Below are 24,040 nucleotides of genomic sequence, written 5' to 3' on the forward strand. Positions count from 1 at the left end.
CAGTGCTGTTTCTACCCTGGTTGCAATGGGCATCCGAGTGGGATCAGAGATAACATGTGCATGGCTGAGGTAGGGATCTGAGTAGATGTCAGGCTCTGTATTGCTTGCCTCTGCATTTGTTAAAAAGAACACGGACAACTTCTGCTTGTTGGTTTTATGTGTTAATGTAGGAATAGTTACAAGACTATACACAAAAAAGTTGCACTTTAACTGTAGTGCAAAATACAACAACACAACTACATATGCGCTTCTATAGCTAAAACATAGCCATCTTCTTTTCCAGTAAAAAAAAAAAAATATATATCTATATATATATATTGAATAAATAAATAACATCCTTAAAACAAGAACTTACTTGAGAAGCAAAATTGCTTTGTGCATTATGTTGATTTGTTTTAGAAGAATATATTTTGAATTAACTTTATTTTTTTGACAAACTGTTCTTTATTATATTTAATAGTGTAAGAAAACTTAATTCAAGAAATATTCTCTTGAAAGGGTCTTCCTTATCGTTTGCTTATCAAGTAAATGTATCTCGTTTTAAGGATGTTTTTACTGGAACACAAGACAAAATACTGATGAACAAAATATTTTCGCAATGTAGCAAGGCAGGTTTTTCAAACAGTATTTACAAGGACAATGTTTACAATATTCATGTAGCATCCACTTCCAAAGGGGTCATTTGGCAGGATAGCATTTTTTTTGTCATAGATTTTAAATAATGAATATGTAATATTATGCATAATTTAAATAACATGAAAAAGTATGCATACTCGCACTATAGGCTAGAAAGAGTTCCCTTTTGTTAGGAAACTAGAAATATACATTGTATAATATGCAATCTCAAAGGTGCCATATTTCAATTGCATGTGATAAATTGGTGACTGATTTCACTATATAAAAATTAAATGCAATAAAAAATGTAAAAATAAATAAAAATTAATAATTAAAGGCAAGTAAAGCCAAAAAGAACCACAAACAAAATAACAACAAAATCTCATGTCAATGGCTATTAAAGGAATAATTCACCCAAAAATTTAAATTTGCAGAAAAATTTCTCACCCTCAGGCCGTCCAAAATGTAGAGTTTGTTTCTTCATTGGAACAGATTTGGAAAACTTTAGCTTTATATCACTTGCTCACCAATGGATCTTTTGCAGTGAATGGGTGCCGTCAGAATGAGAGTCCAAACAACTAATCAACCATCGCTTCTGGCCAAAATACGAGCCCATAATGACACTTCCTCCAGTGAAAAAACTTTATCCTCTATCGTCCTATCACAACAAAATCCACTGACATATGTTTAGAACTGTTTTTGCTTGTAAACAGTGCTTGATCTGTGTATATTTCTCTCTTGATTCAGACAAGATTACATTTTCACTGGAGAAAGCAATATTATGAATAGAGAACCGGAACGGTTTAAAGTTAAAAACGTCTTTATAATGGACTGGAGTCATGTGGATTACTCGTGGATTATTCTGATGCTTTTATCAGCTATTTGAACTCTCATTCTGACGGCACCCATTCATTTATTGGTGAGCAAGTGATGTAATGCTAAATTTCTCCAAATCTGTTCTGATGAAGAAAAACTCATCTACATCTTGGATGGCATGAGGAGGAGTACATTTTAAGCAAATTTTCATTTTTGCGTGAACTAATGCTTTAACTTGTTTTAGTAAATTTTTGATTTATCTTTATACTTTACAAATGTCAACAACCTCAGAGACCTGCTCGTATCTTTACCATTATGAAAAACAGCTCAGCTGCTGTGCTGGATATTAAATTATACATCTAACACAACATGACCTTCACAAACCCTCATCAGATCTGTGTCCACTCATTTAACACTCGCTCACCAGCACAAACGGTAATCACAAACCACTGATCGCAGCAAAGAGACGAGAGAAGCAATCAGGGAGAAATCGCTCATAATCATGCGATCACTCTGTATTCTATAAATCGAAAGGCACAAGGGATGCAGATTTTGACACCGTATCACTAGAAGCAGCAAGAGGAATGTGACACGGAACAGACATATTGTAATGCAAATGTCAATCACCCTGAAAATGGATTGTTTCACATGAAGGATTATTTTGCGCTAGTTTGACAGCTTCTGAAAGCCTGGATGTTTTGATTGGATGACTGCTGTTTGACCAAAGGCACATGAGATGATAGGAGAAACAAGCACTTGACAGTGCAGAGAAACTCAACAGGTGATACAGAACAGTGATGTGCATATGAGTTTCCAAGCATTGAAACAAACTGGAAAAATCAGACCAAAAAAAACACCTACATAAAGGATTTGTACACCAACAGTTCACCTAAAAATGAAATTTCTGTGATTATTTATTCACCTTCATGTCATTCCAAACCTGTAAAACTGTCTTTTGTGGAACATTAAAGGAGAAATTCATTCAGAATTGACCAGAAAGAAAGTATTTCAGGTTTGGATTAAGTAAATGATGGTGTTTTCATTTCATTGTTGGGTGAATGATTCATTTAATCTCTACAATCATCAAACATATTGAAACAGATGGCAGCATGGGGATATAAATTACCACTGTGTTCCAATATGACAAGGGAAATTTTGTAGCTTTAATGTGATGTTGACTGTTGATCAGACACAGTTTAACCTTCAAACAAAGTTTTCAATGTAGTTTTGCTGTGAAATTTGAATGAATAAATTAACATATATACACATCTGAATGCAGTTCAGCTAAATGTAGCATCCAGTGCCGCACAACAGCTTCCAAAATTTGTAAATAATAAAGTAAATCTACAGCACAGCATTTCAAGCAGGGCTTCGGGCGGCATCCACTACATCAAATCATTAACATTCACTGAAGTACGCACACTAAAGTCAACATAAATAACAGAAAAATACACAATCCCAGAGGGTTCCCAAATAAATCTCAAGATGATGATCTGTAAAGTACTCGATATGTTCCCTAATGCATCCTGACTCTCACAAAAGGGAAACATTTAGAAATTGACACGTAGAGTCCTTTTGTAACAGCCTGCAAAAATAACATCGAGAGCATCCATCTGTACACATAGAAAGAACAATGTTAAAAAAAAAAAAAAAAAAAAAGAAGTCTTCATTTTACAAAGTGCTTTGTGTTTTTCACAGTGTGTAATTTCAGCAGTCTGCCGTGTGATTTACAGCGCTCTGACACTAATGTTTCTTTCCAAAATATGGAAGATGGAACATCTAAAAATTGTGGCAGCTGAATGGGCTTGTCCAACATGCAAGAGTGTCACACTTTTCAGGCGTCCCATGAGCTCAAAGGTAAATGAAGTCTTGGAAAGTAAAAAGTGGAAACAATATTTGTGATATTTCACCACCCATAAAACTGCCACCAAATCTGGGTGAATCCAAATCTTCTGGGTGAATAAAGAGTGTCACAGCATTTGAATAAATCTCAAATGCACAGTTAAAGATCGGTGCGTAACCTGCCACCTCAGTTTAGAGCAGAAACATTCCTGCTCACTTGAGTAACTCACTGCAGAGGAGGTCACTTCCTGTGGAAGCCTGCATCCTTTCCTGTTGAAGCCAACATCACTGCAAGTGAGGATTAGCTTCATTCTGGCCTCCGCCCTCATGAGGTGGAGGGCCATATGGGCAGCGGATGGGCCTCGGTGTTGAACACGTACTTATCCAGACTGATCAGCTCGTTGTCATCAGAGAACAGGAGGAAGAGATACTTTAGCGTCTCACCCAGGAAGAAACTCTCCATCTTATCTCTGGGCGCAGGGTTCAAGGGGTCACGTACGTTACCTATGGAGGTGTAGCCCCCGCTGGGGACCTGGGACAGGAACCGAGTAAAGAAGTCAAGTTTGTGTTTATTGGGCATTGAAATGCTTCTGACTGAGACCAACAAGACAAATAATTGTCATTTTATGGCTGATTACCAAATAAATGGATGATATTAAAATTCTATATTATTTTGTAATAATTAATTAAAAAAAAAATAACAAAAATTTGTAATTATTCCCCCCCCCCCTAAAAACTAGAAAGAAGCATCTTAAAAGCTACAAGTGAATTTAGGCATCAAAACATTATAATATACAATATGACAAATATTATCATATTATATTTAACACTGGTATAAATTTATCAGTGTTTTACATATTAACTTTAAGTGAGCATTAGATGTAGCTGCACAAATAAATATCTAGTACTGTGCAATAGATTTCCAAAATCAACTGATACTGATACTATATATATGATGAAAAACTCAAACTTAAAAGAAAAATTAGCAATGTTACATTGGCAACTAGAATAAAATGAGTTGAACTAAAGCTGAAATAAAAGCAAATTAAATCTTAATAGAACTACATTAAAAAAACTAATAAAAATTACAAAAGCACATAAAATTCTTAAAATTTAAACTAAATTTTAAATGAAAACTGAAAATAAAAACATTAATTCAAAATATCAATAAATACTGTAATGGTATATAACACTAAAATAACAATTATAATAAGAAAAATAAATAAAAATACATTTAATATATATATAAAAATAAAAAGATAAATATATTCTCCTTTTAGTTTTTTTTCCCAAGTGTAAAACCATTGTTATATTTCTGTCTCCGTTTTTTTGAAAAATGTGCTATTTACAAAATATATATGCTATATGATATATGCTTGACTTCTTGTCATGTAGACCAAAATTACTTTGCATTTCTCACTCACTCTGGTGTACTTATTGAAACTTTGCAGTATGTCCCAACCCCAGTCTCTGTATTTACTGTCCTTGGTGAATCTGTACATGTAGAACAGACTCTCAACGGTCTCAGGTCTCAGCAAGTTGTGTCTGTCTGCAGGCTGCACACACAGATTGAGAGAGAAAAAAATATCTGTTCATGTAAAAGAGCACCAACTTTTTTTAAAAGTCATCCTCATCAGTGCTAAGCACAGAAATATTTTTGTTCTTCAGAACAGATACTAGAAAAGACAAACACAAAGGTCTTGATTGGACAGTCTGAACACAGTTTCTGCACTATTTGGAGGGCTTATTACCATTTTATTTTTACACAATGGAGAGAAAATGAAAGATGGATCCATTCCAAAACCTGTATCAGCAGTTTAAGGCCACGTCTCCAACCGCCCAGGTAGGGCTGGACAATAATTCAATATCAATATGTATCGCGATATAATTTTTTTCAATAACGGTGATATGATTTTTAAACACATTTCCGATATTTCGATATACATTACCAGTTTCCCATACATTGATTTATTTGTGCCGTTTGACTTCGTTGAATAACATGAGCACTGCACGTTTCAAAATCATAACACGGCGCGGGTGTTTTATATGACGCCCAGGGAGTTTATTGTCAGAAATAAGTGGTGATTGTACAGGTTAATGTACCTTCACATCGATGTCTCGTCCGTTGTTGGACTGCAGGTTAAAGTGAGCGATCTCTGGGCTCAGGCCCGTCTCCATCTGCGCATACATCTGATGACACGTCTCCATCAACTGCAGAGCCAGCTCCATGTGATCAGCGGGCAGGCCGTTGTGAGCACCGAGAGCCAGCGTGCCAGGAAGAAAACACACCAAATGATCCTGGATCAGACAGAGAAAGTGTTGTGATGGAGAAAGAGATTAACCCTGTAAAGCCTATTGTATCATATTTGATACGCAAAATAATAAGGCTGATAATTATCAACATGACCAAAACTTGAAAAACCTGATGTACACAATCTTTTACATGCCTTCTGTTGCCTGATTGATAGTTCATAGTTTTTTTTAGCACGTAAAAGGCCTTTTAGTATAATTCTAAAAATGTCCACCTTCATGTTGTGGTACATGTGTCTTTTTGCTGTGAGATCTTTAATGATTTTTATAAAGTAAATTTGTATTGTTAGTAATAATTCAAGATTAACCCTTACTGGACTGAAGCAACTTTGGTTTACTTCATTATCCATACATCATTTTTTTTTAGAAAAATCATGTAAAAATGTGAGTATCAAATATGATACATGAAGCTTTTTGAGGAATTTTTATTTGTATATCTGTTACACATCTATGTATTGCATTGCATTATATGCACAATTAAAACTAAAGAGCTTTGATGATAAAAATATGAATTAAATATAATCTTACTAAGACTTTTATTATTGGTAGATAGAGTGACAAATTATATTTTACTGTATGCATAGTATGCTACATACTATAAAGATCTTATTGTTTTACATTGCAAGTTATCAGAATTTTATTTTACTTTTTGACCATATAAATATTAGCAACTGCACCAAATTACATATTTGTGCTCAGTTTGGTTCTCTGAATAAAAATTGTGTTTTTTTTCCTCGAGTATGAGCTCCATATTTTCTTTATGTATGAAATATACTAATAAAAAACACACAATTTAACACACATTTTTTATTTTATTATTACCATTATTATTTTTTAGATTTTATCTAATAAACTCTTCTATTTAAAAAAAAAAAACGATTTTGCTTAAAGATTTGTAACAAGATTTAAGCCTGGAGATTATAGGAACAGATGCCGGTCGTATATAGACTCAACCATATAAGGAATAAATCAACCAAAAATGAAAATTCTGGCATTATGTATTTCACCCTCATGTTGTTCCAAATCTGTAATTTGTTACTGTTTCCAACATGAGAGTGAGCAAATAATAACAGAATTTTCATTTTTTTGGTGAACAATTCCTTTTAGAACGACAAGGTGGCAGAAATGAGGTGAAGTTATGACTCACCATTTTGGGATTGAGACGGCCATTGGACAGCTCCCCAACAAAGGTCAGTTTACTAGGAGACGTCTGTCTCAAGAGATTCTTTCTGACGCCTTCTATAGCCTGAAGATAGTCCTCCAGCAGCCTAGAAAGATATACATGCATCGTACTCAGCATTTGATTTGCAGAGATTAAGTTCGCCCTCTAGAGGCAAAATAAGCTATTGCATTTTAATTGTACGTTGAGAGCATCCCAGACTTCAGTTGATCCTCATACGTGTCTCTGTGATGTATAAAATCCAACATATAGAAAGCGAGGGGTGCAATTCAACCCCATCAAGGTCTTAGTGAGATTAGCCAGACAGGATACAGAGCTCATTTAAATGGACCACCTTCCCCGTCAATGACTAGTATATCCATCACTGACCTGGTCTTGAGTGGATCTGATATTCCAGACCAGAGATATTTATCAAACCTCATTAAAGGGGTCATATGATGCGATTTCAAGTTTTCCTTTCTCTTTGGAGTGTTACAAGCTGTTTGTGAATAGATAAGATCCCTAAAGTTGCAAAGACTAAAGCAGGGCTGTCCAAACTCAGTCCTGGAGGGCCGGTGTCCTGCAGAGTTTAGCTCCAACTTGCCTCAACACACCTGATTGGAAGTTTCTATGCCTAGTAAGAGCTTGATTAGCTGGTTCAGGTGTGTTTAATTAGGGTTGAAGCTAAACTCTGCACGACACCGGCCCTCCAGGACCGAGTTTGGACAGCCCTGGACTAAAGTCTCAAACCCAAAGAGATATTCTTAAATAAAAGTTAAGACTCGTCCACGCCCTCCTAAAACGCCTCGTTTTAAACACGCCCCCACATGTCTACATCACTGTGTGGGAAGATTTGCATAACGCCAAAATAATGTTATTTTTAGCAGCATCATATGACCCCTTTAAGAGTCAGTGTCTACTGAACCCCACTGAACACCTTTTTATTGAATTATTCAAAACCAAACCCTATGAAAAAAATAACATCAGCGAGAAGCAAGTGTATATGATGTCAACACAGCAGGACGAGACTCAGGTGTGAGCAGAAGCACTGACGTGAATGACAATGACTCGTCTAGCTCAACAGAACCTGAATCGCACCGGCAGAGAGAACAGGAAGACAGAATAACATCCTGTCAAATGCAGAAAATGGCTGATGTCGCATTTCGCCAGAAGCGAAGTCACCTTGGCATCGTCCCTAATGGTGGACATGTGCAAAACATGCCTGTGACAGTTGTCGTCATGATGCTGCGCAGTCTTACGGGGGCTTTTTCACCTGTTTACTGTCAGTTAGACAACAAAACTTAAGTTCAGCTGGTTATAAAAGTAATAACAATCCAAACAATTTGAGATGTCATTCATGTCTGGGATGAGTTATGTGGAGATACAACAAGCTGATAATTAATTATTTGATGACTGATAAATGGCCGATATTACAATTCAATACTGTTTTGACTAAATAAATAAAACACTAAAACATAAAATCAATCATTTTAAATGTGACAAGTGAATTTAGGCATATTAATATTATAATGAAGAGTATAAAAATAGTGCATAAATGGTATAAAAGTAGAATGTTATAAAAAATGGATATTCATTTTTTTAAATTTCATAAAAAAATAAAATCAATTGTTATTAAATTATTTGCAAGCATATATATATATATATATATACACATACACTGTGCATCCCTACTTAATACTATACTAACCATGAGTAATAGTGATGCAGGAAATTCAGTTAAAATTTATTGCATTAGTATACAGATTTTTTTATATATTAAAATATGTTGAGCAACATTGGATCAAACAATAGTGTGAGTTTGGCATGGGTCTGTTTGACTGTCCAATGGCTGACAGTTCAGAAAGCCTGTTTGAAAACGGGCATTATTTTTTGTGACTGTTTGGTGTTTCTAATGTGCACAAATGACACACTTCACCTTTCTTCTAATTCTCAAGAGGTTTTTAAGTGCTAGAGAGCAGACGGTGACATTCAAACAGAACCATCTGCACTTGAAATACAAAATATAATTTTAGACCTCTTAAAACGAATTCCACCAAGAAACAACTAAGACATCAGAATAAAATATCTAATAGTGAAAGCACTGAAGTGACCTCCAGTTTTTCAAGATTAATACAAATGCCCTGTACCATGTCTATGGGTTTCAAAAAGCAGTCCTTATGTAACTATTAAAACATGCTCAGTCTTTTTTTTCCTTTCCCAGTGCAATTCACCCTGTCACTGACTGACAATGTGAATAGGGTTGGGTATCGTTTGGGTTTTTTTCGATACCGGTGCCAAATCGATACTTATTAAAAAAATAATAAATAAAAATTCCCCCCAAAAATGATGGATTGGCCATTAGCACTATACACACATGATGTCTGTTTCATTCATACTGGACGCCAGAGGGCGCCCTCGCACAGAAAACCCACATATCCAGTCATAGAAGTAGAGAACTCATGACCCTCCAGGAAATCCCTTATATGGACAAAGGCATAGCTATTATATCTGTAACTGAGTAAACAGAACATATAAACGTTTTGAATGATAAAACAAAGACAATAAACACTCGACTGCGACAGTATAGTTTATCTGTGTGATTTAAGCCATCTCTGGTATTTTTATAATAATTAAGTATATTTATAATAGGGTGACCATATTTTAGTTTTCGAAAAAAAGGACAGTAGGGGGCAGTTTTTTTGTTTGTTTGCTTCTTTTGTTTTTATAATAAATAAAAAGAAAACAAGTAAAAAGAATAGAAAAAGAATAGGGAATGCTAGTGTTAGAGGGTCATTTTTAAAGGGGTCATATGATGCGATTTCAAGTTTTCCTTTCTCTTTGGAGTGTTACAAGCTCTTGGTGTACAAAGAAGATCTGTAAAGTTGCAAAGACTAAAGTCTCAAATCCAAAGAGATATTCAAATAAATATATATATATATATATATAAATAAAATAAAGTAATAAAATTAAATAGGCAACGCTTTTAAATATTTTGAAATGTGAAAATTTATAAAATTAAATACATTAAAATTTAAATAAAAAAATAAAACAGTGAAATAATATTAATACAATAATAAAAATAAAGAACCTGGTACTGCGGGTCCTTTGTGAGTCGGCTGAGCTCTCGGAACTCCAGCTGAATGCTGGTCACCTCTGCGACTGTGCTGTCTGTGGTCCAGCGTGGAGGGTGAGCAGTTCCTTTACCAATGTTCACGTCAGAGTAGGGGATTTTAGATGGGGTTTTGAAGGCAGGCATTAATCTGGACCCAATGTCTTGCTGCAAGAAAAGAGACACAACATGTATTGAGGTCTGTGGTCTATTAAAATTGTTGCATCACATGACTTAGCTGTATGAGCCAAAAGCTGTAAACCTTTAAGGCTATACTTTGCATTTACTAGGACAAAAAAGAATAATAATGGAGATGATACTAAGATATTAAGTACTTACAGCTTTATCCAGGAAGAGAGTGTCTCCGGTCAGGTGGTATGTGCTCAAGAGACCCCCCAATATACGGATGGTACTCTCAAAAAGATTCACATCCACATTCTTGGAAAAGAACAATTCTGTCTCAACCCACTTCCTGGCCTCGGCAAACTCTGTTACAGAAAGAATTAGGGAGAGGGGAAAAGGCAAAAGAAGGGACATAAAGAAAAAAAAATTATTTTTCCATTATTATTTGAAGTCTTTATTGCTTAATATATACTCTGTGGACTTTTTCAAAACACACTCTCTAGTTTATTTACATTTATCTACTAACAATGTCCAACAAAGAATATGGAAATAAGGTTTTTTAGATTTTTTTTGTATGTAGCCATCAGATAATAAATGCTTTTTAGTCTGAAAGAGTGCAATGGTCATCCTAAAGTTTTCTTTGAAAGAATATGGAAAATTTCTAAAAAATTGCAGCTTGATGGGAAATGACACGCAATAAAATGTATTTTTATTTCAAAAATTGTAAGTAAAATTATTTACCTTGATTTTTCTTTATTTTCTTCACTTTTCACATCTCATATTTCATCTCAAGAATGCACTTCACTGACACTGTATTTTTTTATTTTATTTTATAATTTTCACACAGTAAATAACAAAATGGATTTTTATGGATGCATTTTCCTATTTTAAGATTGCAAGACAAAAGTAATAAAATTCATAAATAAAAGCCATCTGAAAAGTAGCAATAAAATAAAAAAAATAAAAAATAAAAAAAAAGTTTAAAACTGTCACTTTTAATAAAAATCTACTTCTGGGAATTAAAAGTGCCTGTGGCTGAAGAAACACCCTCATGTTGACAATTGGAAAGAAAACAAAGAATAGATTTGAAATTTGCACACAGTGGTCATGAAACAGACTGGCAGACAGAACTGCGATTATAAGGCTCACCGTCTTTCAGTCCCAAGATCCACATGGTGTCCAGTGCATCTATGAGAGTGAGGCCCAGGCCGAACCACTCTCCATGGGTCTTAGATATGGGCTTCAGTTCATCATGACCCCACGCAAAAGCCTTATAGCCCTTCCATGCGTGCCTGAAGGCCTCCCGCACCGCCTCCACACGATCCACGGCCTTCACTGTCAATGAGTACAACAAATAAGTCACAGAAAAATATTGAGAAGATGATCACATGTCTGTGACGGTTGATCTTAAGCACAAGCCAAACTTCGGCACGTAATCCTGCAAAGACAAATACCTCAAATTGTGGGATGAATTCTGATACCTGGTTTTAAGCTGGCAGAATCCTCGGCATCAGCCACGGTTCCTTCTTTTCCATGTGCAGTGGACTGAAGCTCCGTCCCCTGCTCCGCCTCGATCATCGCCCCACGCCAGCTAGGAATCCAAAAACTGGATCAGTTGTGACAACAGTTTATCTAAGATCCAACCCATCACCCGTAATAGCACCGTTTCCTCCCACACGCCTCACGAATATAACCGCAATTACACACGAGCAGGAGGTGGAGTCCCGCAACAGGACACAGCTGGAGAAAATGAAGGCTCATCACAACTCACTTCAAAACCACTGTGTTACCAGCACAACTGTTAATAAACTCTTCCCTGGGGCGCTAGCACTGCACCCAAGTGTTTATCTTCAGCTTCTGTTGTTTATTTCTCTGCTTTTTCTAAAAAGGAGAGTTCATCCTAAAATGAAAATTCTGTTATTATTTACTCACTCTCACATTTCTTTCTTCTGCGGAACAAAAAAAATGTGATTTTTTTTTATATGTTTAGCATGCTTTCTGTCACTGTAAGGAGCCCCAAGTGTGTGAGTGAGACTAATAGCAATAAGTGCCAATAAAAATCATAATTACTGTCTGAGCTTTAATACCTCTACTTATTCAAAAGGTTAAATACTAAGCCAACAACAAATAATTGTCAATGTCTAATCCTAGGCAAATCATCATTATCAAAACTCTCATATAAAAGTGGCCTCATTTCTTGAATGTAATCAGATCAAACCTAATGACTGTTTTTGCTTCTTTCCCTCCGTCTTCATCTCTCTTGACCGTGGCTGCTTCTTCATCTTTCACCTGCCAGTCTGACACATTCCCTCGCTTCTGTAGGGCTGGAGGACCACGCTTGCTAGGGGGCTTCCTCTGCAGATTCAAACCACCCAACATAAAAAGACAAGAGTAGGTGAAGAATCTAGTAGAATCTATCATTTTAATCTAGTATCTTATAAGTTAGGTGAATTGATGTGCTTAGATCAGCATGGTTATGGTTTACTTTATTAATATAATATTAAAATATATTAATATTAAAATAATATTTGTTTCTATTTTTTATTATGAATTTAGATTTAAATTATTTACTAAATATGCATTATTAATATGAAATTGTTAATGCTTTTATTTTGAATTTAGAAACAACTGAAATTTTTATTTATTAATATAATAATACTAATTTTAATCATATTTATTTATTGAAAAAAATATTTTGAATGAAGAAAATAATGCATTTTACAGCACAATTCTTGTTTAAGGTTTAAGCTGATCTTTTCAGCAGGAGCTGTAAAAACCTTTGCAAACGAGTAGAGAAATTATAAAGTAACCATACTATTTTACATATCCATAATATCTGAGAAGTCTTCCTACTAACCATAGCTGGAGGTTTGGGAAGTAATGGAATGCTTGGTCTTTGAATTTCCGGCATCACTTCTGGTGGGATGTCCTGGACCCCCGGGACAACTCCTGGTGGGAGATTTGGGACGAGGCCAGGAGGAATGGGCCTGAGACCTCTGTTATCCATTTCAACCCAGTCCTCCTTCAACGATCTATCAGAGAGTCCTGGAGAATAAACAGACAGAAATTCATCCCATGTGATTTATTAACAGCAAAAGGCATGATGTTTAATAAAACGTCTACCCCAGCAGCTAATATAAACGGGCAGAGGTTGTACCAATCATCCACCTTTTGTGCTTTCACCTTTCATATCCTGTGAAATGTCATTAAAGGGGCTGTATGAAGTACCTCTCCACTGCTCCGTCAGGCTGGGATAGGAAAGAATCCCGCAGATGAACAGGAAGGCCAGCAGGAAAAGAATCAGGCTGCGCTGAAGCCGAGAGAGCTGCTTCCATTTCTGCCAAAACAAACACAAACAATTCAAGGACAATTGGAGGAAAGTGCAGCAATTTTACATTTGATGGCTTGATGTGGCAATCACAATGACTGCCAAATATAGTGCTATAAAAATAAAGCAACATGGAAACAAAAGTCTGATTTTTCCCTCACTCAAAAGAAATTTTCTCTCAGTAGAAAATTGACTTTATAATTTAATCAACCTAATTAACTCAATCGACATGAATCTCAGATAAGATAATGGAAGACATTAAAGGGACAGCTCACTCAAAAAATTCATTAATTTCCTTAAACCTGCATCATTTTCTTTTTTCTGTGAAACAAAAATTAGATACACTACCTTTCAAACATTTGGGGTCAGCTGGACTTTTTAATGTTTTTGAAAGAAGTCCCTTATGCTCAAAGAATCAGACTGCGCTGAAGCCGAGAGAGCTGCTTCCATTTCTGCCAAAACAAACACAAACAATTCAAGGACAATTGGAGGAAAGTGCAGCAATTTTACATTTGATGGCTTGATGTGGCAATCACAATGACTGCCAAATATAGTGCTATAAAAATAAAGCAACATGGAAACAAAAGTCAGATTTTTCCCTCACTCAAAAGAAATTTTCTCTCAGTAGATCAACCTATCAACCTTAATCAACCTAATTAACTCAATCGACATGAAATGAATCTCAGATAATGGAAGACATTAAAGGGACAGCTCACTCAAAAAATTCATTAATTTCCTTAAACCTGCATCATTTTCTTTTTTCTGTGAAACAAAAATTAGATACACTACCTTTCAAACATTTGGGGTCAGTTGGACTTTTTAATCTTTTTGAAAGAAGTCTCTTATGCTCACCAAGGCTGCATTTATTTGATCAATAATACAGTAAAAACAGTAATATTTTGTAATGTAATTTATGATATCAAATCAGAATTTTCAGTTGACATTACTTCAGTTTTGAGTGTCACATGATTCTTCAGAAATCATTCTAACATGCTGATTTGATGCTAAAGTAACATTTCATATTATTACCAATGTTGTCCATAGCTTTGTGTGAGGAATAGACCGAGTTAAAATTTGTTAACAATTCGCGTTCTCGATTTTCTATTTTAGTTCAACTCACTGTGCTTTGTTTGCATTTTTTAGTGTTTGTATGTCTTTTTTTGAAGCTTAAATGCCATTGAACTGGTGTTGCATGAACAAGATCCTCCTTCTGGGTTCCCAAGAAAAAAAAATAATAACAGCATGTGGTTCAGATAGACATGACAGTGACTACATAATAGCATTACAGAGTTTTCATTTTTGAGTTGTCTGATCCTTTAAGCTACGTTTTTAAATTAAAAGGTTAGTTTTTTCAAGCAAAACAAGTGTGTTTCATCTAAGCAGGGAGTGCATGTCTGCTTTTTGGAGATAATTAAGTATAAACAAATTGGTAGATTAAATAAAAAAGGGGAAAAACAAGGGCTTTGACTCAACTCAAAAGAGCTTATAAATCACACATTAGCTGACATGGCTTTCCAGCAAGTTTTATACTACACAAGAATAATTTCTATTGAAAGAAAACTTTCAGAATACAACATAATCAATCAATCAATAAATCAATCGAATATGAAAATCTGATCTGATTCTGTGGGTCATGTTGGGTCAAATAACTTTTAAATTATCGTCCAACTTTATTCAGCCATTTTTAATTTTCTGAAACAACATTTACATTGACCTTGATATTTTTACATCTTTTGAACCTTGGCCTAAAATCATGGGTCAGCCATATTGGCTGTCAGCCATTTTGAATTTTGTCGTAAAATGTCATTTTGTAAAAAAAATAATCGGCAGCATGTCCTGAGGTAACGGAAAAGTTTGGGCCATACACAATACATTGATACCCTACACACACACACACACACACAGTATATGGTGCTGGACCAGTACTTGCTATATTTATTTTACATGGACAGATTTCTCATTTTACACAGCTATGCAGCAGATGTTTTGGCAATACAAATGTAATGTTTGGCATACCAATAAAGCACAGTAAAATGAAACAAAAAGAAAGAGAACAATGCATTCATTCCATATTAACTGCTTAACCCATCTGCTCAGGTAAGGGAGTAAGTGGCCTCCAAACGCATCCTCGTTTTACCTTTTTCTGGACAACTTGCTGCCCCTGGTGCTGGACCAGTACTTGCTATATTTATTTTACATGGACAGATTTCTCATTTTACACAGCTATGCAGCAGATGTTTTGGCAATACAAATGTAATGTTTGGCATACCAATAAAGCACAGTAAAATGAAACAAAAAGAAAGAGAACAATGCATTCATTCCATATTAACTGTTTAACCCATCTGCTCAGGTAAGGGAGCAAGTGGCCTCCAAACGCATCCTCGTTTTACCTTTCTCTGAACAACTTGCTGCTCCTGGTGGGTAGGAGGATCTATATGCATGAAGAGGAGGAGGTCACAACCAATGCATCCCATCCACTGTGCGTGTAGTAATAGTGTACACTCAGTGTGTAGGTGACAGCAGGAGTGGCTATCTCTATCTCTCCTCCATCACGCTGCTCTTCTACAAACCCCGTGTTCCTCCCACAAAACGCTCATTTAGGCTGATATGCGGTCTGTTCATAATATGTCAATCTGTAGAAAAATAAGCATGAACGCTGTTACTAGTCAAACAGCTGTGTGCTATGGCAAATGTTTATGTGACGGCTCCTTACAATATCACGTGATTCTCACGCTCACGCGTCATTCGTTCGGACTCCGCCCTCTTTTATTAACACGTTCATAACCTTATAAGTTATAACCGATTTTCACTTCAACAATGTCAGTAAACATGATCATACTAATGATAGCGTGGTTTGCCATCTTATTTTTTTTAAAATATATATATATTCTTATAATGCTTGATTATTAATGAAATTGCAAAAACGTCACCACAAATAAAACAGACCTACATTTGGAAATTGAGTGTCCCATGCAGAATTTTGTTAAATGGCAATAATATATTTAATGTTAAATAGCATAAATTAAGTATTTGAATACACTTAAATATAAGAATTGAATTGACTTAGTGTATAAATATAGAACTAAAATAAATAATAAATAAAATATATACATAAATGCACCCATCCATCCATCCATCCTGGATCCTATTTTAGTGTACGTACATATATTATATATTAATATTACAAATTAAGCATTTTACTATGCTTAAACATGAGTTGTACTCACGTACTGCAAATAGATAAATATATCAATACAGTATATAGCATAATAGTGTATATGTAAAATAAACAAATATACAGCTAGAGAATTCAGCTACAGTACATTTGAAAATACAAGAGGCTTGAAATGAATTATAAATAAATTGAAAAGAAAGAAACACTTTAGTGATCTCTGTTATCTGGGACTGATGACACTCCTCCCTCATGATGTTCAGGCAATAAAATATGATGATGTCCTTATAGACACTCAAAAGTCTGGCACCTTCCATTCCATTTCCAATGACCAGATCTGAACTTTTGAAATCTTTCATGGCAGGTTTAGGCATGCAGTGTACAGTAGATTTCCCACTTCGTCCCATTCCACACAGACTACAGGACACGAATGACTGCATTCAGAAAATAAATACAGGCAAAGGGTGGCACTTCTAGGGGCCACTGTGCAAAAGTAAATAGTACCTGCTCTTGGATACTTCTGAGATACTTTTGCTCATTAGCATGTTTTGCTGTTTGAACATGAAAAACACAACTCCACAAAGCAGTTTTTAAGAAATGTTCGTGTTTCACACAATGATACAAAATTGTCCAACACGACTGAAATGATACATTAATTAACTTTTTATAGCTGATGCTCAAACAGATGACCAGCATGTGATTTCGATGTCACCACAAATACATAGAAAACACAATATACAGTACAAAATGTTTTAGAACAAAAAGTTTTCCAAAACAAAGCACCTGTGCCTAAATTCAATGCGATTTAAAATGATAATGATGAACGACACTTGGATTTGGCTTTGTTTGATTAATCTCAACATATTAACCTATTTTACCTATATCATTTGTGCATTTTTTTTTTTGTATTTATGTCATATTTGTAAGTGCTCCCTGAAACCTACATACAGTAAATGTGAACTGAAGGACACTTGTCTCTATGACTTTATGCATGTGTACTGACTTTCAGTCTCATATCCATAATGCAGATCACTGCTTGCACATTTATTAACCAGCTTTGCTGCAGTTTGTATTATTCTTCTCTTTTTGAAACAACTGTTACTGCTGAATTGTATTATTATTATAATATTATTATTAATTGTATTATATTAGCACCCATAAATCATCTAATATACATATTTAGGTAACATGACCATTTCTGAAATCAAATCATGACATGAACAGAGAAAACAGAAAGGTAGCACAGACTTCCTGATATCCAAACCTCATGGGAAGGTTAGCTGTGTCCTCACTGGGACGCTTTGTTTCTATCAGTCTTACAATTCAAGTTAGACACTTAAACGAGAGGGGGAAAAGTGTCATTCATACACTCACCTAATAATGCATAATAACCAGTTAATCCATGATAACCGTTTGTACATGATTAAATAGTAAACAGCTGAAACTTAAACCATGCAACCACATAGTGGTCACGTCAGAACCCTGTCATTACACTTGATACGATCCAAGCTTCTTCTACAATGTTATTACAAGACCAGCTAGTGATTAAAAAACATTGCTAAAACAAATAAAATTATTATAAAAATAGTACATTAATTACAAAGCCAAAAGTCCCTGTAAACAAAAAAGGATATTGTCCATTTGTCTGGAAGCACAGGGATAGACAGGACACTGTCTAGTGTATTTCCTTACCACGAGCCGTAGATGCTGCATGTGTCTTCAGAGTGTCCTGTTTTCTTCTCTTTGGTGCTTGTATTGAAGGTTAAATGCACAGGATGTACCGTTATCATTCAGGGTGTCTCTAGCTGAAGCACAAAGGGCCGATGGTGAAGCCAAACTCGTGGCTGCTGTTGCCCGACATTCCTATATCACGTAAAGGAAGCAGGTCCATGTCTTCAAACTGAAACATGGACTCGCGCGGTCCGGGATCCACGTCCTTTGCAGACTGGTACAACAAATACAAACATAAATGGTTTTAAAATGATTGTTAAAGGTAAAGCACAATTGTTTGAAACACTGATAATGTTTTTGAGCAGTAAATTCAGCTTTGCCATCACAGGAATAAATGACATTTTAAAATAAATTCAAATAGAAAACAGCTATTTTTTAATTGTAATAATATTTCACAATATTACTGTTTTTACTGTATTTTTGATCAAATAAGTGGTGACCAAAACTTCTTTCAACTGACCCCAAGCTTTTGAACAGTAGTGTATATCAAAATAAATGTGCTCACCACAGCAGTGAATGAACCATATACAAACGATTCACCTTCAAAAATGTGATAAAAATTACAAATTTTTATTACTAGTGCTGTTAGAATCCACATACCACACAATCCTGCAGTTCTCCTAAATAGCTCTGCTTTATGGTGTCTGTGAGGAACTGGACCTGTCGCTGTGTCTGGCCCAGTCGGTGTCCAGGGTAACAGGAGTACGTCACTCTCTGTTCTGCTCTGTTGCTCTGGAGCCGTAGAAACCGCAGCTGAACCACACTGAGGGCTGGATACTCAAACTGACCAAAGACAGACAGATGGGTTTTGATGGCAATATTGAAGGACAGTTTACTGTGTGCAACATCAGGGCTTGAAACTGAACATAAAACAATGAAGAGCAAGACTTTTATAATAAGAACAACATTAATAGCAGCAATTAACCTGGACAATCAATTAAAGATGTTAAAGCATTAAAGGGACAGTTCAGCAAAATGTAAAAAATTCCATTATCATTTTGTTTGTTTGTTTGTTTTCCATACAACAAAAAATAGCTAGTATTTAGCTAGTAAATGGCTAGTAAATGGCGCTGTTGATGTCCAAAAAACACAAAAAAGAACCACAAAAGTAAACAATCAACTTCTAAAGTGTATACATCAGTTTATAAATCCAAATCCCATTTTTTTTGCTCACATGTGACTCAGATCTGTTTTTCTTATGACAGTGTGAATAGCACAAACCACATGTAATCTGATCTTTTCAATTCCGATTTGTGCCACTTCCATACGTTATACTAAATCCGATACAGGTTAGATGTTTTGCAATGCGGCCGCAGTGTGAACAGTCATATCGGAATTCATGTGACTTTTACATCACTCTAGATCAATATTCGTCACGATTCTGCGCTCATGGGAGTCACTTCAAAGATTTTACAAACCTAAAGCTATCAAGACAGTTGCGAAAGGTAGTCAGTGGAAGTACAGTGATGTGTCAGAACATAAGGGCTCGTATCATAAAAGTTTCAAAACTTTCAAACTCATATTGCCTGTGCATAATTTTGCTGGCTTCTGCGGCAGATCACACTATAAATAAATGCACAATCGCTTACTTGATGTCCTCTGTGTTTACTTTCGTATGACAGCGCGCTGCGCAAGTGTTGCCAAGTCCACAGTTTTCCCACAGAATTGGGCAACTTTTTCCACTGTTTCCACGGGTTGTTTTTCAACTCCATGGGTTAAAGCGACCCCACTAACGCGAAATATAACCCCCAGAACATGATTGGACTAGTTTTGATAAGCAATTGAGCAGATTTTGTTGTGAAAACCTGGCAACCCTGTTCGTATTGTTCTTTTTTACATGCAGGCCAGTCCAGAACCACGATCGGTTCACACTGGAAATCTGATATTGGCCACATTTAAAACAACAATGTTGAACAGCTATACAAAAAAAATCGGATTTGAGCAAAAATCGGAATTTAGGACTAAAGCTCGCAGTGTGAACGTAGCCAAAGTCTACAAATCCTGTGAATTTTCATTTTAGGTCAACTATCCCACAATCAAGAGATGGGCTATCTCTTGTCAATAGCATAAACTGTGATCCAATAGGAAGTAAAAATTTCCACAAACAAATAGTACTACTTACTTTAAAACCTCCCTCCAGTGAACTTAACCAGTAGAACTTGCTGTTATTCCCTGAGTCATTCAGCCAAGTGCTTATGGGAAGCTACAAAAATTGGAAGAGCAATAATAAGATTTTGATGTTTTTTGACATTAAAGAGACACAGTGGTGAGCAGAGGCGGACAGTAGTGAAGTATTTTTACTTTACTCAAGTAAATTAAAAAAGTATCTGTAGTTTATCAGAGTGTTTTTCTTTGGAAAACTTTACTTCACTACATTCCAAAGCATAATGTCCTACTTTTTACTGCAACACATTTCATAAATAAAAGTTGTTGTTTGTTTTACCTTTAATACTTAAGAACATTAAAAATGTAGTACGTTCTTGCACTCAAGTAAATCTTTGAATTAAAATCCTTGAGTAAGTAATATATTTCTAATGTAATTAAGTATTAAATGATATTTAATATGAAATGTAGTGCAGTAAAAAGTACAATATTATTCTTTGGAATGTTGTGAAGTAAAGTTTTCCAAAGAAAAACACTGTACTGATAAAGTACAGACACTTGAAAAGTACTTTTAAAGCAGAGTAAAAATACTTCACTACTGTCCACCTCTGAGGTATTAAGTAGAGCATTACGTGTGCATCTCTGGGGTGAAGGCAGGTCTCTGCTCTTGACTCTGAGAAGTTACAGTAGACCAAAAGAGCATCTAAAGGACTGCCTTGGTTTGGGTCAATGTAGTAGAATCCTGCAAAAGTTATTATTTAACAGATTATTTTATCCAAAACAACATACAGTTCAAATATATTTCATAGTGCACACACGCACGCACACACACACACACACACACACACACACACTTTAGTTATTTTAGTCAAGCAGCTGTATTAAAGGGATAGTTCACCTTCAGTTGCTGGCCCCAATTGACTGAAGGTGAACTATCTCTTTAACTATCCTTTGGAAATGCAAAAAATAAAAAAATAAATAATAAAAAAAAATCTCATTTACACCTTAGTGCTGTTCACCTTAGATTTTATTGCCTGAGACAGATCTTAATACCAGGTTTAAATGGGGTCAATGTAACTAAGTGTATGTGTTTCAAAAGCTTTTAAAACTCCATAAGCACAATCACCTTTTTAGAGAAAAAAATACAACCATAATGCAAAGATTTCTCAATGATAGCACAAAGGGAAACAAAAACAAACAGATAAATGACTTTGAAAAAATAGAAAAGTTGAAAGATAGGACTCTGACCGCTGGTGTAGTTGGGATGGCACAGCCACAGCTCCAGACAGGTAGATGCTGGGTGCTGCTTGCTGCCATCCGGAGGGTCCACCAGCAGCCGGAGGTCATGGTACAGAGTGTCCAACAGTGTCTGAATCAGAGGGTAATTGGGCTTGTCTGAACTGTACATCAGGTCCTATTGGAGAATAAAAAGTAGTACAAATTGATTTGCTTTTTTGTGATCTACATTTTAGTGAGGGTCCAAGAATAAGAAAGTTAGATTTGGTGATGCTCTGCCACTGCAGTTTGCTGAATAGCACATATTTTAGTTCTGCCATGATATCAATGCACAAAATGTTGACTCTCTTCATTCAAATTTATTCAGTATGACCATAATCATGGGATGTTTGGTATTTAATGATCAGCACAGCAAATCAGAGTAAAAGGGCCACTAAAAAAAAAAAAAAAAACACTTGCCTTGATCTGGGTCAGGGTCAGGTTCACAGAAACGCCAGCAGGCCCTGGTGGCCCCGGCGGACCCTAAAATAAGAAATTAAATTAATAAATAAAGAAATTAGTTGTCATATTGTTACAAAAAAATGTAAAGGTGCCAACTTACTGGCAAGCCCCTCCTTCCAGGAGGTCCAGGATTCCCCTGAAATCCCTTAGGTCCCTAGGATTAAAGTGAAAACGAGATATTTAATAACTAATCTTAATTTATGTTAATGTGAATATAAAATTATTGGTTACACTTTATTTCGATAGTCCACTTTAGACATTCTATTAACTATAAGTAACTTTGTAACTACATGTCAACTACATGTCAACTAATTCTCATTAATTTGCAACTACATGTCTACTAACTCTCAGAGTAGACAGGGTAGGTTTAGGGTTAGTAGAATAAGTTGACAAAGAAAGTGTTAGAAGATATTAAGCAGACAGTCTACTAATACTCTACTAACTGCTAGTTGACATGTAGTTGCAAAGTTACTTACTGTTAATAGAATGTCTAAAGTGGACTATCGAAATAAAGTGTTACCAAATTATTTTATGTATTTTTATTTTGATTGATCTGCAACATTTCCTTTTAACCTGACTAAAGAAAGCTTTGAAAATAAAATTTCATACCTTGTCTCCAAACAAGCCCTGCAGGGTGGAAGAGATACAAGAGAAATAAATTATAAATGATTTTCATGCTCTTTCCAAAAAAAAAAAACAGGCTGTGGTTGCGATAAGGCACTCCACTGTCCTTGCTTTTGTCATTAAAAATGAATTAACAATGGTTTCATATCTTGAAAGGACAGAGCACATGTAAATGCATCTGCAGCAGATGTGTTAATGCAAATTGGGCTACGGTGTAATAGGTACAGCTTGCTATTAGTTTAAATGCTGAAACCTTAAAAAAAGACATATTCACCGGTAGTCCAGGAATTCCAGGTGCCCCTCTAGGCCCAGCAGGACCAATATTTCCCTTAAGGAAAAGTACACACATTTTATATTTAATGATTCATAAGATGATTTTAACCAGAGCAAGTGAAGGAAAAGAAGATTAATCATAAAGATTCATCAATATTGACAGTGCTGCAATATATATATATATGTACAATATATATAAAACAGTCAATATAAAACAGAAAAAGAATGATTTTTCATATTTGTTTATTATTATTATTATTATTATTATTATTATTATAAGCATCGTCTTACAATATCTATGGTGAAGGCAATAAGCAAAAGAATATCTGTTCAATGAGATATTTTGACCTTACCTGATCCCCCTTTGGTCCTGGGGGTCCAGGAGGACCAAGAGGCCCCATACTCCCCTAAAAAGAACAAATAAATACTCTAAGAGAACTGAATAGGCTACACTGCAGACTCATAGGATGTGCTTGATATACATTATACCTTCAAGTCATCTTTCCCTGGTGGACCAAGTGGTCCCTGATCTCCTTTCTCACCCTGTTATGGACAAGTTAAGGTATCAATATTAATAATGTATTTCTAAGGTATCTGCATAAAAGGAATCCTGTCTGAGTAAAACTTTAAAAGCACCTCTGCTCCTTTGACACCTTGCTCCCCAGGCTCTCCTCTCAGCCCTTGGATTCCCTGTCAAGCATAGAACAAAGGTTTAATCAATGCATGATTGTGATTTCGAACTGTGTTAATAGTTTCCCATTTTATTAAAGGGGTCATATGATGCGATTTAAATTTTTCCTTTCTCTTTGGAGTGTTACAAGCTCTTGGTGCATAAAGAAGATCTGTAAAGTTGCAAAGACTAAAGTCTCAAATCCAAAGAGATATTCTTTATAAAAGTTAAGAGTCAACCACGCCTACCTAAAAAGGCTCATTCTAACACCTCCCCACATGTCGATGTGGGAAGATTTGCATAATGCCGCCCAAATGTTAACGCAAAGAAAGAAGAAGGCGTAACTTTTATTCCTGTAATATTGAAAAGTGAAAAGTGAAAAAGTGAAAAGTGACGTGACATGTGGCCAAGTATGGTGACCCATACTC

General features: G+C 35.5%; 2 protein-coding genes across 2 annotated transcripts in view; both read right to left on the minus strand.

The window, feature by feature from the left end:
• Positions 1 to 1,663: 1,663 nt before the first annotated feature.
• LOC107736907 (endoplasmic reticulum mannosyl-oligosaccharide 1,2-alpha-mannosidase-like) lies at positions 1,664 to 16,848 on the minus strand. The gene is made up of 14 exons (XM_016548296.1): positions 16,785 to 16,848; positions 15,693 to 15,733; positions 13,203 to 13,311; positions 12,832 to 13,019; positions 12,193 to 12,329; positions 11,456 to 11,565; positions 11,124 to 11,309; positions 10,191 to 10,339; positions 9,831 to 10,019; positions 8,890 to 8,894; positions 6,731 to 6,851; positions 5,377 to 5,571; positions 4,698 to 4,829; positions 1,664 to 3,805 (listed from the first exon to the last, which is right to left on the minus strand). The coding sequence occupies exons 1-14, from the start codon at positions 16,846 to 16,848 to the stop codon at positions 3,599 to 3,601; spliced, it is 1,833 nt and encodes a 610-aa protein (XP_016403782.1). The 3' UTR covers positions 1,664 to 3,598.
• Positions 16,849 to 17,581: 733 nt separating this feature from the next.
• The window catches only part of LOC107736908 (collagen alpha-1(I) chain-like), a 49,323-nt gene continuing 42,864 nt past the window's right edge, over positions 17,582 to 24,040 (minus strand). The window contains exons 47-58 of the mRNA XM_016548297.1: positions 23,579 to 23,632; positions 23,432 to 23,485; positions 23,296 to 23,349; positions 22,944 to 22,997; positions 22,655 to 22,672; positions 22,146 to 22,199; positions 22,004 to 22,066; positions 21,557 to 21,722; positions 20,941 to 21,050; positions 20,328 to 20,408; positions 18,806 to 18,988; positions 17,582 to 18,419 (exon numbers count right to left, since the gene is read on the minus strand). Of these exons, the coding sequence (XP_016403783.1) occupies positions 18,276 to 18,419; positions 18,806 to 18,988; positions 20,328 to 20,408; positions 20,941 to 21,050; positions 21,557 to 21,722; positions 22,004 to 22,066; positions 22,146 to 22,199; positions 22,655 to 22,672; positions 22,944 to 22,997; positions 23,296 to 23,349; positions 23,432 to 23,485; positions 23,579 to 23,632 (1,035 nt within the window). The 3' untranslated portion in view covers positions 17,582 to 18,275. The remainder of the gene's footprint in view (positions 18,420 to 18,805; positions 18,989 to 20,327; positions 20,409 to 20,940; positions 21,051 to 21,556; positions 21,723 to 22,003; positions 22,067 to 22,145; positions 22,200 to 22,654; positions 22,673 to 22,943; positions 22,998 to 23,295; positions 23,350 to 23,431; positions 23,486 to 23,578; positions 23,633 to 24,040) is intronic.

This window comes from Sinocyclocheilus rhinocerous, unplaced genomic scaffold (assembly GCF_001515625.1).
Source record: "Sinocyclocheilus rhinocerous isolate Xijiao unplaced genomic scaffold, SAMN03320098_v1.1 scaffold192, whole genome shotgun sequence".
In the NCBI taxonomy this organism is placed as follows: Eukaryota; Metazoa; Chordata; class Actinopteri; order Cypriniformes; family Cyprinidae; genus Sinocyclocheilus; species Sinocyclocheilus rhinocerous.